Source organism: Capsella rubella, unplaced genomic scaffold (genome assembly GCF_000375325.1).
Source record: "Capsella rubella cultivar Monte Gargano unplaced genomic scaffold, Caprub1_0 scaffold_8, whole genome shotgun sequence".
NCBI classification, from domain to species: domain Eukaryota; kingdom Viridiplantae; phylum Streptophyta; class Magnoliopsida; order Brassicales; family Brassicaceae; genus Capsella; species Capsella rubella.
In genome coordinates, this window is record NW_006238916.1 from 10,190,095 (window position 1) to 10,205,017 (window position 14,923).

Below are 14,923 nucleotides of genomic sequence, written 5' to 3' on the forward strand. Positions count from 1 at the left end.
AACTCGAAATAAGAAATATTTTGAAAGTTTTTGTGATAAAGAGTATATTAGTTTTTCAAAGTTTACATAAATTGGGTGGTCAAATCGTGCAATGGAATATTGTGAAAGTAAAATTCAAATTTCACTAATGCTATTTGTTTTACGACTTTTCTTTGGGTAATCGTACACTAATGGTCCCAACTCTTGATAATATTTTTAATCCGGTATTTTTGTAAGCTTTTCGAATAAGTAATTAACGATGACAGAGTTTCTAAGTAATGACGTCGATACCATATAGTTAAATAAGCTTGTGTACTTCTAATACTTTTAATATGAAAATGTAGCCCGATTAAACCAGAATCTCTTGATACTATGCTTATCCCATGTTACTTTTGAAAACTAATTAACGATCATATTCATATTGGAAAGAAAAAAAAAACTCATATCTTTGTTTTTGGATTGTGAAAATATTATTTACTATGATGAATTGTTTTGTCACTTTTCAAGTATTACGTTTGAAAACATAATTCCAAATTTTATATACTACATTAACTTTTACAACTGTCTGTTTTTTTAAATATTTTTTTTTATAAAATACTACTGAATAACACCACCACAAATAATAATTAATTTTTCATCGATTTAAGACAAGTATTATTTCTTTGGACAATCTCTATAGATACGTGTGTGAATATTACAAGAACTGCCTTAGAAGTTTGACCTATCTCATTCCAAGCTCTCTAATATATCTTTTGCTCCGTCTTCAACTCAAACATCGAACACACACAGAGAGAGATACACTTATTACACATTGATGTACATTTATACATTGACTTGGATCAAACGAAGCCACTCTTGATTGATTCATGGATGATGAAAAGTTGTGGAAAGTTTCCAAGAAAGATCCCATCTTCGAAACCACTCATTTCTCTTCAAAACATGTTTTCACAAGAAGCTTCTCAACTAAAACTTGTTCTTCCTCTTCTTCTTCGAAACCTATCTTCACACGAAGTTTCTCAACTAAACCCACTTCCTACTCTTCATCATCAGAGCCCATCTTTAGACGAAGCTTCTCTGCAAAACCTGCTCCTTCGAAATCTCCGTTTCTGTCTAGAAGCGGTTCAACCAAATGCCAAGCTGACACATCTTCTATGACTTCTTCCGCTTCAAAGTGTTCCATCCCTCGGAGCTTGTCTCAGAAAGGAGCTTCCGTGACCCGAAAGTGTCGTAATATTGCCAAGGAGCACAAGTCCCGGTTTTACATCATGAAACGCTGCGTTTCAATGCTCCTTTGTTGGCACAAACATGCCTGAGATCGATTGTTATAGAAGATGTGAAGAAGAAACAAAAGATTAGGTTAAATATTTTTACAGATTTTACTCGATTTTTTCCCTTTCATTCTTTACCGTTCCGTTAAATTTTTTGAAAAAAATTATTGTATTAAAGATACACTCTTTCCATTTTAATGAAATGTATGTTATAATATTACAGAGAGTGTTGTTTTATACTTCTAAACAAAAAGAAACAATAAAAAGCAAATTTCTTGCTACAATATATTGAAAATAAAATCTATTATGTCAGAAAAAAGCTTCAAATGAAAGAGTGTTTACGATTTTGTTTTGTTATTTAATTGTGTCAAAACATCTAAAATACTACATTTAAGGGTTTTAAACATCTCTACTTAACCGCTATAAAATTGTCACATCAAAATGGAAGTGTTTATTTTTTAGTCATTTTTGTTCCATTGACTCATGATGTAATGTAATACAAATGTCATGGAATTTATTTCACGCTCTATATTTTTTTTTCCTCTTGATTGAATTGGTTGCATAGTTCGTATTGAAGTTAGAGAGATTCCTTTCTGAAACATTGGGAAGTTAAAAGACATAAACAAAACTGTACCAAGTGTCCGGTGTTTCAGGTCCACCGTTCGCATTTATATATGTCGGTCCATTATTACTGATTAAGTAAAAATTATTAGTACTATCCTTTGTTTCGTAAAATTGATATAACTATTTGCAATTTAAACCCCATTGTTTTTTTTTTGTACTTTTTCTTGTTGCTTTCAGTCGTATTGTTGGGCTTGACATAGGCCGAATATAATCTGTAATGGTGGCTCATTAGTCATCACATTTGCTTATAATTTCTGTTTTACAATAATTTACATTGAATTGTTACTTTCCATAAACGTTGATGATAGGAAAACAATATCTTGATTCTTGAACAAAGACAAGTGAAAGAAAGAAAAACTAATCAACGAAAAACTAAAGTATCACCAACAAAATTAATCCCAAATCATAACAAAAGAGAGCAAAGCAACGCCGAGGAAGACAGCAAGAAACTTGTAGATTGGCTTGTCGAAGTAACATTTCTCACGAGGCTTGTATCCCTTTGAGATGAGATGGTTAACCGCTACATACACGAAAACTCCGCACGCAAGGCTCATAGATATCGCATAGGTCCAGTCACCAGCTGCTCCCTGGCTAGTGGCGTTGATGGCAATGCCAATCCCTACGCCTATGGGACTCGATATCCCAAAGGCGAAGGAGTAGAGAACAGTAAGGAAGAATGGTCGTTTGGGGATTAGCTTGAGGAGAGCTATTCCCATTGCTACGGCTGCGAAGACCTTGTGCAATGATATTGTCCATAGGTTTCTCCAAGCGTCGCTTTTAGTCACTGACCAAAATATTCATAAGAGAAGGTTATTAAAGAATAATGTCTCACAATTATATTTATATACACATCATGAATTAGGTCCAACATTATATCAATTTATGTCTGTCGTATATTTCGTAATATCTAGCTAGATTATACGTATGTAGTACCTTAGAACTAGTATTTTGCATACAATACTCAGAATGATTTACACTTTGAATAAGAGGTTTACCATAATTCAACCATGGACCAAAACCTAATGACTAGCTAGGTTACTAAAATCAAAAGTCACATAAAATATGAATGATTGACGTACATAGTTTAGCTACATGGTTACTTAGCGACAATTAAGGTTATTTCATTGAGAGTTTACCTGAGAGACCAATGGCAATTCCCTCGAAGATGGAGTGAAAACAAAGTGCAAAAATGAGCAAAGCTGTGTCTCCAAATCCACTCGTCCGTATAAGCACTTGATTCACATCAACACCATGATGGCCTTCCTCTTTCACTGTCACGTCATCACCCACCCTAGACTCTACGGCGCCAGCTCCTCGGCCGTGGTGGTTAACCGCAACAAACGAAACGGCCACGTCTGCGAGCATTGTAAGGCAATATCCAGCGGCTGCTAACATGAAGGCGTAAGGATACTCTTTGTGTTTCAATCCTCTAAAAGTCTCGTTGGCGTCGCTGAGGAAATGGATTAGAGCGGTCGCGAGGAATATACCACCGGAGAATTGAGTCCCGAGGAGGAGAAAAGACTCGTTCCATCGGTAAAAGTAAGGTGAAATCCCGGCTAAGAATGTGCTAAAGAAGAGTATTAGAATACAGTAGATCTTCACAAGCACCAAGCTCCTCGATCGGAGATTCACGGCGGTGGTTGTTCCGGTTGCCGGAGGTGGTTGGTTAGTCTGCTCTTCTTCGTCCCCGTCGTCTATGCCGCCGTGAGCAAGGATGAAGGAGAAACAGAGGAAGAGAACAGAGAAGAAGAAGAGAGTTGACTTTAGGGTTTTATTGGAACACAAAGCCATTTTTAGTTATTTGTTCTTCTTTTATTTCAATTATTGTTTGTTTGTTTTGTGCTCTTTTTTCACTTTCATGGAACATACATATTTAGTTCATGTTTTATATTGTAGGTGTTTGTAGTACAGTGTTGACTTTTATTGTTGGGGATTTGCTCTGACAAAGTACAACGGTAAAGTCATTCGGAAGTTGTACTACAAAATGTACATATTATAATGTAATAACTTAATAGCTAAATCGCCGGCGACCAAAGAGCTGGTTCCTTGTGAAACGCCCCGCACTGGATAGGCTGATACAATACAATCATCTCCCTAATTAGTATCAGCGTTGACGAAAACAAAGTAATATTAAAATGATAATTTGTTTCTTCTCTTGTTTTGTTTAGTTGCTACATTGTCTAGAGCCAAGAGGTTTATAGAGATGACATACATCGTTTTCAGACCGGACCATTTGTGATTTGTTGATGATGCCAAAAAATGAAACCGAAGACGAACAAAGTTTCAACTGATCAACAATACCAGTAATTATTGTAGAGCTGAGCACTTGATATATATATATGTCAATCTAGTTACTTACTACACTTTTAATTAGTACCACGGTACACTTATATGTCAATCATATCTCCATTTTAACTAGTGCATGATTCTTTATATATAGTCACGGTTTTTTTTTTAAACAACTAATCTATTTTACTTATTCAAAAATGTTAATAGTTTAACGAATCATATTTGCATCTAATCATCACCATGTACGTAGACCAATCATATACTTTATAGAAAACAGAAGATTTTAGGTCGAACTAAGATCTATAAGTTTTGGTCTAATTCATATCTTGCATAAGAAATTGAAAAAGAAAACTAAAGAAATATAGAGACCGTGCCCGTCCTGTGAAGTCTGATTATCTAATCATATTTCAAAAATGTTGTATACATTCAAATAATCAGGTGGTGATGGACGGCATGACGAATCTGATCAGCATAATGACAGCTACATCCATATTGATTAATTAAGTGTAGACTTGATATACAACTTTTAATATTGACAGGATTATCCATTTATATAAAGATTTTTGGCAAAAACCTTTTAAATTGAAGAGGTAATAACTTTGAACCATTATATCAAAACGAATGTAAAACATTTACTGATACTCTTATACCTATATTATATATATGGGTTACGGCTAAGAAAGATCCAGATACAAAGTAGCTTAATTACACATAGTCACATTATAAACAGATTACTTCTTCTTATTTTCGGTACATTGAATTGACTAACTGTTGCAGAGCCAAGAACAGAGTAGCTGATGTAAGAAACACAACAATCCATATATGATATGAATATCTTACAAGCAAATAAGACAATATGCTTTTAATTTTTATTTTAAATGTCATGAGTTTCATATCCTGAAATTTAACAGATGCGATGTTCCATCAAGACCTTTCTTAAAGTATCCTTCTGAGTATTCTCTTAAGGTTGTGTTTCTGTATTTTGGAGGGTTGTCTTCAGATACAAGCTCTTTCATCGGTCCATAAACTGTTGAGTTTTCACGTATACTTGAGCTGAAAAAGCTTGCTACTGAAATCCTTGGTCCTCGTGTATTCGCAAGCACCCTATGCTCCACACTTATAAACTTATCGTTTGTTATCAACTTCAAAATAAAACTTGATATGTATTAGCAAAACATGTTTGATTTTAATATCATACGGTATCTGTTTTCTTTCAGATTGTTGCTTTACCTGCAAGAAATCTCCAATGTTGACAACGAGAGCTCCAGGAAGGGGAGAGACATCGACCCAAGAGTCTTGATGAAGAATTTGAAGACCTCCGATGTTGTCTTGAAGAAGAACCGTGAGGAAGGAGTTGTCCGAGTGTTTACTTATCCCTAAAGTTAGGTCAGGTTGTGGACAAGGTGGGTAATAATGGCAGATCAGAAGCAAACTCTTCAAGCAGTCCATGCTCTTAAGGATCTCATATTTCAAACCTAGTGCTTCTGAGAGAAGCTCAAAGAGCAAATCGCCTAAACTCAGCACATGCTTTGAGTATTCAATCATAGCATCCCTGAAATAATTCAATACTTATAGAACTAATCACTCTCAAAAAAGTCTTGACTATTCAATTTTGCCATTGGCTGAAGTTGAAGTTAGTATGTTTACGTTACCTGCAAGTCTCTGGGAGCTCCTCAGGAGTGGGAGGATCAGGAGCCATGTAGCAAGAGATAGAATCTCTCCAAGTTAGAGACGGTGAAGAACTATAGAGATCAAAATTGCTACTGTATGCAAATTTGTTCTTGGTGAAATCAAGAGAGTAATATGATTTCTTGACGGCATGATCTTCTTCCTCGTGAAACCTACGAACTGCATCTTTAATATCTTCAAGAACGTCTAAAGGAACACCATGGTTAATCACCTGGAAGAATCCCCAATTCTCCACCGCATATTTAACTTTCTCTACGACGATTTCACGTGACGCTGCGTCCACACCGATGCTTGCAAAGTCGATGGTAGGGATCGCTAGGTCTGCAACAGAGGCAGAGGGTTTCTTTTCCGGTAAGGTATCTTTAGGGATGTGGAAAATGCGAGGGATCTCAGTGATTTTAGCGTCGATGAGCCCCTTTACACCTTCTTTTGTCTCGTCGAAAGCTTTGCGCTCAGTGTAACAATCGAACTCGATAGAGTTTTTAGCCATTTTACTGTTTCTTGCTTCTTTCTAAGGAAAAAGCAAAATGAAGATTAAAGAGGACGATTTAGGAGTTGTGTATTTTGACCGGAACTAATGAATCGTCATCAATGATGATTACATATTGATATTAATGTTGTCTCTTTCACTCTTATCTCTCTCTCACTCTGACTATAATAAGTTGTCGTAATTGAATTTGTTTCTTCGGTACTTTTTGTTTTATTATACGGACTAGATTAGTTTTTCAATTACTCATATAGATAGCCCTTGATTCTACTTTAATAAATTTTAGTGCTGAAATTGAGTGTCTTTTTTTGACCACTACATCAAAAGATAGATTTGTATGTAGAAAGAGTAGCTTAACATACACACATACATTGATAGACACACACGCTTCTTTCTAAGTTTTGATACATTGATTTAGTTATTGCAAAGCTAGAGAAATAGAGTAACTGAACCAAAGAAAGTTGTAAAAAAATACAAACCTGTCGTTTATATTTTATCATATCCTCAAATTAGAGAGATGCGATGTTCCATCAAGACCTGTCTCAAAGAATCCTTTGGAGTAGTCTATTATGGTTGTGTCTCTGTACTTTGGAGGGTTTTCTTCCGACACAAGCTCTTTCATCGGTCCATAAACTCTTGAATTTGGACGTATACTTGAGCTGAAAAAGCTAGCTACTGAAATCCTTGGTCCTTTTCTATTTGCAAGAACTCTATGCTCCACACTTACAAACTTATCGTTCGTTATAAGCTGCAATATCAATATCAAATCCAACGTAAGAATATAAACAAAAGACACTTAATCTTAAAGTATTTGTATTTTTTTATTTTTTTACAATAATTTTACTGTACCTGTAAGAAATCTCCGATGTTGATGACGAGAGCTCCGGGGAGGGGAGAGACATCGACCCAAGAGTCTTGATGAAGAATTTGAAGACCGCCGATGTTGTCTTGAAGAAGAACCGTGAGGAAGGAGTTGTCTGAGTGTTTACTTATCCCTAAAGTTAGGTCTGGTTGTGGACAAGGTGGGTAATAATGACAGATCATAAGCAAAGTTTTCAGGCAATCCATGCACTTGAGGGTCTCAGATTTCAAACCTAGTGCTTCTGAGAAAAGCTCAAAGAGCAAACCACCTAAACTCAGCACATGCTTTGAGTATTCCAACATAGCATCCCTGAGTCAACAAAACAATGTTAGATATCAATTACTTAAGGAATCATGAGTTTCCATCTCTAAAAACCAATTAGTATGATCTAATTTGTCTAGCTAGCTCAAAATTTATATGGTTTGTTATCCTTCAGTTAAAGAAGTAATATGTTCTCATTACCTGCAAGTATCAGGGAGCTCCTCAGGGGCCGGAGGATCTGGAGCTATGTAACATTCGATAGAATCTCTCCAGTTAACAGACGACGAAGAACTGTATAGATCGAAATTACTATTGTAAATAAATTTGTTCTTGGTGGGATCACGTGAGAAGTATAATTTCTTGACCTCAGGATCATCCTCGTGAAACCTACGAACTGCGTCTTGGATCTCTTCAAGCACGTTTAAAGGAACACCATGATTGAGCACTTGGAAGAATCCCCAATTCTCCGCTGCGGATCTGACTTTCTCTACGACGGCTTCACGTGACGCTGTGTCTACGTGGACGCTTGCAAAGTCGATGACAGGGATCTCTAGGTCTGAAACAGAGGGTTTCTTGTCGGTTAAGGTATCTTGAGGGTGGTGGAAGATACGAGGGACTTGGGTTATTTTAGCGTCAACGATCCCTTTTACACCTTCTTTTGTCTCGTCAAAAGCTTTGCGCTCTATGTAACGTTCGAATTCGATTGAGTTTTTGGTCACCATGGTTTTGTTCTTCCGGTCTTCCTAAGGTTTATTTCTGCTATATGAATGAAACGGAGAAATGAAGATAAAGAAACAAAGGTCGAGAATGGATAGTAGAGTTTGTCCCTTTTTATGTATAGGACCAATTAATTAATAATGTCCATTTTTTCTTTTGAGGATCTCTGACTGTATCTAGTTGTCTTTTGTTTCTTATACTGATTCACTTATTGTAGTTGAAATTTTCTTCTAAACGTTATCCACTTTTTTTTCTTTTTGTTTTTGTTTTAAAAACATTCATGGCTCTATATCATAATCTCATAATAGACAATTATGTTATTCAATTAAGACCAAAGCCGAAAGGTATTACATTTTCATTTCTTGTTACGCTTTTTGGTATCAATATCATATTTTGATTATTTTACTTAAATCCATTTCGAGGCTAGTTGCCTAGTTTGTACAAACCATTTATAGTAAGCTAGTTACTTCAAATTATGCATATAGATGTAGTCCTGGATTGGAGTGCTGAGGAGAGGATTTTGAGTGTTTTCGACTGCCACATCTCTACCTAGAAATGGATTTATCATTTAAGTCATATGAAACTATCAACTTTTAGCTGAATACACTTAAGTGTTTGTTACTCAATTGCTAGGCACAACAGTAGAGTATAACATGTTAGTTTGTGCGATAACATATTCATTTTTCCATGGAATAGTGTGAAACAAATCCAACTGACTGACAGAGAAATGAACGGAGGCTTGCAAGTATGACCTGAATTATATTGACCTGCATTGAAACAACTTCAATTTGGTTTGCCCCCTCAATTTGAATCTTTGATGGCAAAAATTATGCAGAGGAACTAATGGTACACAGGTGAAATCAAAGAGTATTACAAACAAGGATCTAAAATTCCTCTGAAACGAACAATGGCAGCTCTGAATCTATACCAGAACTGAAAAAATGCCAACTTGAATCATGGAATGCTGCAAAGTAATCCTCTGATACTGTCTCAATTGCAAACTCGCTTGTGATTCTTTGTGCAGCTATGATTCGTTTGGTGGCAGAGATGACTTCTGGGTCAAACGAAACTTGCTCCTCATACATCTGAAAGCTGTTCCCAAACAATGCGATTCTACACAATCGGTCCGTTCTCCAATTTGCTTCCAATAGGTTGCAGTATAAATTGGCCTCACAGTGTGGCATAAAGAATAGAGTAGGCTTTAAAGCTTCCCTTCGAGCTTGCTCGTTCACAGATAGGACAGTGCATCCCAAAGATTCTAGGTAACTAGATTCGGTTGCAGAGAGAACTGGATCAAACACTTCTATGCTATCACCAACCCAATCAAATTCTCTCTTCAACAAAATTGCAATGCTCAGCTGAAACCTCGGAGATTCATAAGACTCGATGCTGCCTATACCGTACATCACCATCTGAAGCTGTGTATCAGTGCCTAACACGAGGCGAATCTGGTCTGAAACCTCAGGAGACTTGAGCTGCTCTAAGAATGCTGTGTAAAACTCCGAGGTTTCGATTTTCTTCATAGAGATTTCCATCTTCTGCTTTAGTCTTGCTTGCCTCTGCGGATCAACTTCAAGATCATCTGATTTCCATGGTTGTTGTTCTTCTTCTTGATGAACCTTAGGTTTCGGTTTGCGTCTTCTTCCTTGTCTTCCTTTACTAGGTAAGACCACTGTCCACTCACCATCACTACTTGGGGTTTTAACACTTACTTCCATTGAAGCTTGGATAAGAAAACTGGTTCTTCTTGTCTAATTACTCATTTAGACCACTACACACGCCCCCAAAATTAGGGCTTCTACTCAATGCAACGATTCCAGAAACTGGTTATACCCCCTAAACATCAACAACAAAGTTTCGATTCATAAACCTAATTATCAATCTCTTTGTTTGATTCTGGTCTATCTACTTTGAATCGACAAAAACCTTAGAAATTAAACTTACGAGTAGTGACGAAAACACAGGACGGAGATCGAAGAAGCTCGCTTGCGATACAGATGAAGCAGATAACGCTTCGAATGTGAAGGCTACCGAGTGCACTCAGTGAGACATTGTGATTTGAGTTCAGAGTGCTGCCGAGTCGCGCGGCGATCTGGAAAGAGATGTTCTTGTACGCGAAGATTTGGAACACAGGTATTGGGCTAGCGAAAAATATAATGGGCCTAGATATAGTCCAATAAAAGGCAGGAGTTAATTTGCTTTTTTAATGAACTCATATCATCAGTTAGATGCCGTTAGATTGATCTTTAGATGTCAGTATACATATCTAAAACTACCAATCCAACGGCTGATGGATTTCGTTTATGTATGGATAAGTACACGTGTTAGTTTAATAGAGCGTGTAGACGGTGATGATGAGAAGATCAAAATATCTAGCTAACTTGTTACTCGTCCACGTAGGCAGTGACTCGGAGTCGATATTGCACTTTTTTCTTCACCTTTTCCAAAAAAGGGAAAAATCGAATTGGAAAAAACTAGGCTCTGCGAATTTTCCGGTCTTCTTTCCGATCTCTGATCCGAAGTTTCACATGTCGTTGTAGTTGAGCTTCAATAGGATCGTGTTGATTTGAAACCCGTGAAGAAATTTCTGAAAACGAAGAGAGTGTGGAAAATGGGGAAGGAAGTTAGGATGAGCGATTACGGTGACGACGCCGGCGGCGAAGAACAGGATAGGGTTCCGGAATGGGAGATTGGATTACCCGACGGTGATGATTTGACTCCGTTGTCTCAATCTCTAGTCCCTTCGATTTTGGCGTTAGCTTTTAGCATAATCCCAGAACGGAGCCGTACGGTTCACGACGTCAATCGCGCGTCGCAGATCACGATCTCTTCGTTGCGAAGCAGCAGTGCCAATGGTTATTCGGCGGAGGAGGTCGTGGATCGAGTTGGATCGAGTAGCCCTGGATCAGATCCGAAGAAACAGAAGAAATCAGATGGAGGTGAGGCTGCGGTTGATTCCATGGCGGAGGAGGAAGGTGATTCCGGAACTGAAGATCATGCGTCTGGGAAGACATTGAAACGACCGCGTTTAGTGTGGACGCCGCAGCTTCACAAGAGATTCGTTGACGTTGTGGCTCACTTAGGGATCAAATCCGCAGTGCCCAAGACAATTATGCAGCTGATGAACGTTGAAGGACTTAGTCGTGAGAACGTCGCGTCTCATTTGCAGAAGTATAGGCTTTACCTTAAACGGGTTCAAGGATTGACAACGGAAGAAGGACCGTATTCGTCGGATCAGCTCTTCTCTTCAACGCCGGTGCCTCCACAGAGCTTTCAAGACGGCGGAGGAAGTAATGGGAAATTGGGGGTTACTTCGATGATTCAGATGCCAGTCTATGGGAATCACATGGGTATGCAAGGACAATATCATCAGCTTCGTAACCATGGAAATGAATCAAACCAATATATGATGATGCAGCAGAATAGGTTTGGAACCATGGTGAACTCTCCTTCTGTTGGTGGTGGTAACGTGAATGACAAGTAAATGGATCCTAAAGGTCTGTAATTTACTCTACAGACAAGGACAGATAGGTGAGCTTTGTGTTCGTCCTGTTTATCTTAAGTATACTTTAGAACTTTTACACTATTTGAGGATTGTTTATAACCTCTGTTCATAATAAGCTGTTGGCTATTGTGCCCTTTGTTGCTTAAGGTAATTTAATATCCTAATTACAAACCAGATTTGATGTTTAACACACACTCATCAGAATCTGACACTGAATGTAACCGAGATTTGCTGTTAGCTCTTGGGTAGCTCATAAACAGATATGTACCTAGAAATCACTGATTCATATTCTTTGATGATTACTAGGATAGTGTTATCTATGACTTTTGATGGTTCCTCCACAAGTTAGTGTTTTGGTCTAAATCCTAGAAGTTTTTGTTATATGTTCTTTAAGATAAAATCTCGTTCGATTGACTATGTATTAATTTAACTCATCTTTGCAAGTTCTTGATCTCCATTTTTATGAGGTAAATACTTCTCATGACTTCTCACACTTGTAGTCTTGTTAAATTCAAGACATCTTCTCAGTTTGTTCATTGTTTCCTGTGTTTGGATAATGAATATAGCAACAAATGAGAGTCTCATGTTTTTTTTTTTTCTTCTTTCTATCAATACTTTTTCTCTTTCTTAAGAAAAATATCTTTTGATTGTGTTGGAAGGTCACACACCAATAACTCCTAACCATAAGGAAGAAAGTGACATTTCAACAATACGCTAATGTTTTGTTTTTTTCCTTTTCCTCTTTGCCCACAATGAGTTAGTACTCTTTTAGTAATTTTCATTTTCATATGTGCCTAAATAAATAAAGTGTCATGAGAAAATCCATAGAATATTTCGGTGACCAATATGGAGTCTCCATTAGAACTTAGAAGATAACTTTTTTTTGACTGATCTGCATGCTTCATTCAGTGGATGTTTCTGGTCACACCATATTCTAACATTATCTTTATATTCACTTTTGATGTGGGTCACTCGTGTCCGTTTTTGAAAGCATCAAGAATCATTGGATTGATTCAGCGTAGATTGCTTCTATCAATTGAATCCAAGTTGATTGATATAGAATCACTCACCCATACACTCACTGCTGCTTCGTCTGACAAATTTGTTTCTTCAATGGAGGCTTTTTTTGTAACCTTCTGTTTTTTAGTAATAGGAAGAACTATATATTTTGGTTATGCAATTTTCCTGTTTGGAAGTTACTCACGCAAGTTGTATGAAGATTGAAGAGCCTCCATTCCTCGCTGAGAATTGATGCTGAGAGGACTTCTCTTCAAAATCTCCCATTCTTCCACAATTAGCAAGATCAGATCAGCTTTTTGGCAGAGAACATGATCTTGAAGATAGAACAACACACTCTAACAGTTCTTGAAACGTGACTCTTTGCTGATCTTGAGCAGAAACCAAACTGGCTCGACTGGACTCAGTCGACAAAGTGAAAATATTTGAAGAAACTGAAAGTGACTGAACTTGCATTCAGTAACTGTAATAGAGAAGCGGCAAGGTCGTCACCTAGAGAAATGCTTGACTCCGAATGCAGAAACTATTATTTATCAGTTGAAAGACATTTCATTTCATAATACTAAAACAAATCTTTTCTGATACAGTCTTGACTTTGAAAAGAGACTACATAGAATTCTTCATTTTCAAGGAATTAACAAAGTTTTCTAATGAGCTGCATGAGGAACCTCCACTTCTGACAGAGGCTTCAAGCTTCTCTTTCAAGTCAATGGCTCTCTTCCTCATTTCTGCTCCTTCTTCATCCAGAATCAACCTCTCTACAGCTCTCTCCACAGTTCCTTTACCCAGCTCTCCCTCTAATTGAACCCCAATTCTCCATACTCTCTCTAAGTACCTTGCATTGACTTTCTGATCGCCTGTATAAGGCCTACAGATCATTGGAACTCCTTCCCCGATGCTCTCTAGCGTCGAGTTCCATCCACAGTGACTCCAAAACGCTCCTACTGCTGGATGTCTAAGAACTTCCATCTGTGGTGCCCATTTCACTATATAACCTCTTTCTGAAACCAACCTACTGAATTCCTCTGGTAAGGACTCTATCCACTCCGAGGCAGGAATAGAACCAGGTCTGATCACCCATAAGAAAGGTTGGTTGCTGTTACTTAATCCCCAAGCCATCTCCAAAACGTCTTTGGTTTCCATTAGAGCCAAGCTTCCCAAGCTTATGTAAATCACTGAGCCTAATTTCTGCTTGTTCAACCACTCAATGCAACTCCTGTCCTCTTCTAGCAAACTAGAAGGCGCTGCAGCTGCAATGTGAAGTGGGCCTATAGGATACACCGGAACTTGTAGCTCTTTTTGCAACCATGCCAAGGAAGAGCTCTCTAGACAGTTCGTTGAGTTGATGATAACAGCGGAAGCTGTTCGAATGTTGACAGTCTCACTGTAAACCTTGAGAATACTCTCTAACGGCCCAAATGCTGAAGTTGGTAGGTCCTTGTACCTTAGAGGATCCAACCCTGGAAACACCTTGTCTGACACTTCAGGATCTACAAAGTAAACAGCATGCTGGATTGGTTTATATGAATGGGAATTTTGAGGTAACAAGCTACAAAAAGATCTAGCGTACCTTTCATGTCGGTCAAGAACGTCTCTGCGTTGACACTAGCCAAAACAGAGCGACAGACAAAAGCAGTAGCACTTGTCGTGCTGAAGAGGACACTGGGAAGTTGAAACTCCTTAACTGCAGTTTGAGAGAAGTACATGTACTCATCGTAGACGACACAGGCAATATCATCACCTTGTTCCTCCAATAGCTGACATATACACTGCTTGAAGCTTGCCTCACAGATTTGATTGAGCTTGACTAAAAACCTGAATGGTCCTAGGTTTTTGAGATCAGACTCAGTTAAGCTGCCGGGGATGGTGAGGAAATGAAAATCAGAGAATTCTTTGGAAGAGCTAACTCGGTTATACTGTGTGAGAACCACAGTGATTGAGAATCCTTTGGAGTAAAGAGCTTTCCCAAGTTGCATAATAGGAGTTACATGACCTTGAGCTGGAACTGGAACCAACACTATCCTTCTCTTCTCTCGTACTTCTCCCATTGTTTATCTCTCTTTGTTCTCTCCCTCTTTTTTGCTTTCTCAATGTATGAAGGAAAAAGGTCAAAGAAACATAAGTGTGCTTAAATGCGTTACACCAGCTATGATGTGATCTTTATAGGCACGTGAAGGATATGATATGTGTTAACCGTTACATTGGTCTCATCGCCATCAGATTTA

At 37.9% G+C, this 14,923-nt stretch overlaps 7 protein-coding genes across 7 annotated transcripts; 2 read left to right on the forward strand and 5 right to left on the reverse strand.

Annotated features, from left to right (window-relative positions):
* The first annotated feature begins 620 nt into the window (after nucleotides 1-620).
* Nucleotides 621-1,387, forward strand: LOC17876998. The gene has a single exon (XM_006281205.2). It carries the CDS (start codon nucleotides 846-848, stop codon nucleotides 1,290-1,292), a length of 447 nt encoding a protein of 148 aa, XP_006281267.1. The 5' UTR covers nucleotides 621-845; the 3' UTR covers nucleotides 1,293-1,387.
* Nucleotides 1,388-2,079: 692 nt separating this feature from the next.
* Nucleotides 2,080-3,713, reverse strand: LOC17876806 (zinc transporter 2). Its single transcript, XM_006282220.2, has 2 exons — nucleotides 3,008-3,713; nucleotides 2,080-2,655 (listed from the first exon to the last, which is right to left on the reverse strand). The coding sequence occupies exons 1-2, from the start codon at nucleotides 3,660-3,662 to the stop codon at nucleotides 2,264-2,266; spliced, it is 1,047 nt and encodes a 348-aa protein (XP_006282282.1). The 5' UTR covers nucleotides 3,663-3,713; the 3' UTR covers nucleotides 2,080-2,263.
* A 1,137-nt stretch (nucleotides 3,714-4,850) lies between these two features.
* On the reverse strand, nucleotides 4,851-6,427 carry LOC17874980 (1-aminocyclopropane-1-carboxylate oxidase homolog 11). Its single transcript, XM_006281961.2, has 3 exons — nucleotides 5,813-6,427; nucleotides 5,391-5,712; nucleotides 4,851-5,302 (listed from the first exon to the last, which is right to left on the reverse strand). The coding sequence occupies exons 1-3, from the start codon at nucleotides 6,337-6,339 to the stop codon at nucleotides 5,051-5,053; spliced, it is 1,101 nt and encodes a 366-aa protein (XP_006282023.1). The 5' UTR covers nucleotides 6,340-6,427; the 3' UTR covers nucleotides 4,851-5,050.
* Nucleotides 6,428-6,652: 225 nt separating this feature from the next.
* Nucleotides 6,653-8,276, reverse strand: LOC17875611 (1-aminocyclopropane-1-carboxylate oxidase homolog 12). Its single transcript, XM_006279757.2, has 3 exons — nucleotides 7,661-8,276; nucleotides 7,186-7,507; nucleotides 6,653-7,084 (listed from the first exon to the last, which is right to left on the reverse strand). Exons 1-3 carry the CDS (start codon nucleotides 8,179-8,181, stop codon nucleotides 6,833-6,835), a joined length of 1,095 nt encoding a protein of 364 aa, XP_006279819.1. The 5' UTR covers nucleotides 8,182-8,276; the 3' UTR covers nucleotides 6,653-6,832.
* Nucleotides 8,277-8,904: 628 nt separating this feature from the next.
* LOC17875288 (protein SENSITIVITY TO RED LIGHT REDUCED 1) lies at nucleotides 8,905-10,275 on the reverse strand. Its single transcript, XM_006280875.2, has 2 exons — nucleotides 10,121-10,275; nucleotides 8,905-10,012 (listed from the first exon to the last, which is right to left on the reverse strand). The coding sequence occupies exon 2, from the start codon at nucleotides 9,892-9,894 to the stop codon at nucleotides 9,061-9,063; it is 834 nt and encodes a 277-aa protein (XP_006280937.1). The 5' UTR covers nucleotides 9,895-10,012; nucleotides 10,121-10,275; the 3' UTR covers nucleotides 8,905-9,060.
* A 244-nt stretch (nucleotides 10,276-10,519) lies between these two features.
* Nucleotides 10,520-11,879, forward strand: LOC17875942 (transcription factor BOA). The gene has a single exon (XM_006280840.2). It carries the CDS (start codon nucleotides 10,788-10,790, stop codon nucleotides 11,658-11,660), a length of 873 nt encoding a protein of 290 aa, XP_006280902.1. The 5' UTR covers nucleotides 10,520-10,787; the 3' UTR covers nucleotides 11,661-11,879.
* Nucleotides 11,880-13,222: 1,343 nt separating this feature from the next.
* Nucleotides 13,223-14,811, reverse strand: LOC17874815 (UDP-glycosyltransferase 76E1). The gene is made up of 2 exons (XM_006280390.2): nucleotides 14,269-14,811; nucleotides 13,223-14,188 (listed from the first exon to the last, which is right to left on the reverse strand). The coding sequence occupies exons 1-2, from the start codon at nucleotides 14,744-14,746 to the stop codon at nucleotides 13,305-13,307; spliced, it is 1,362 nt and encodes a 453-aa protein (XP_006280452.1). The 5' UTR covers nucleotides 14,747-14,811; the 3' UTR covers nucleotides 13,223-13,304.
* Nucleotides 14,812-14,923: the final 112 nt, after the last annotated feature.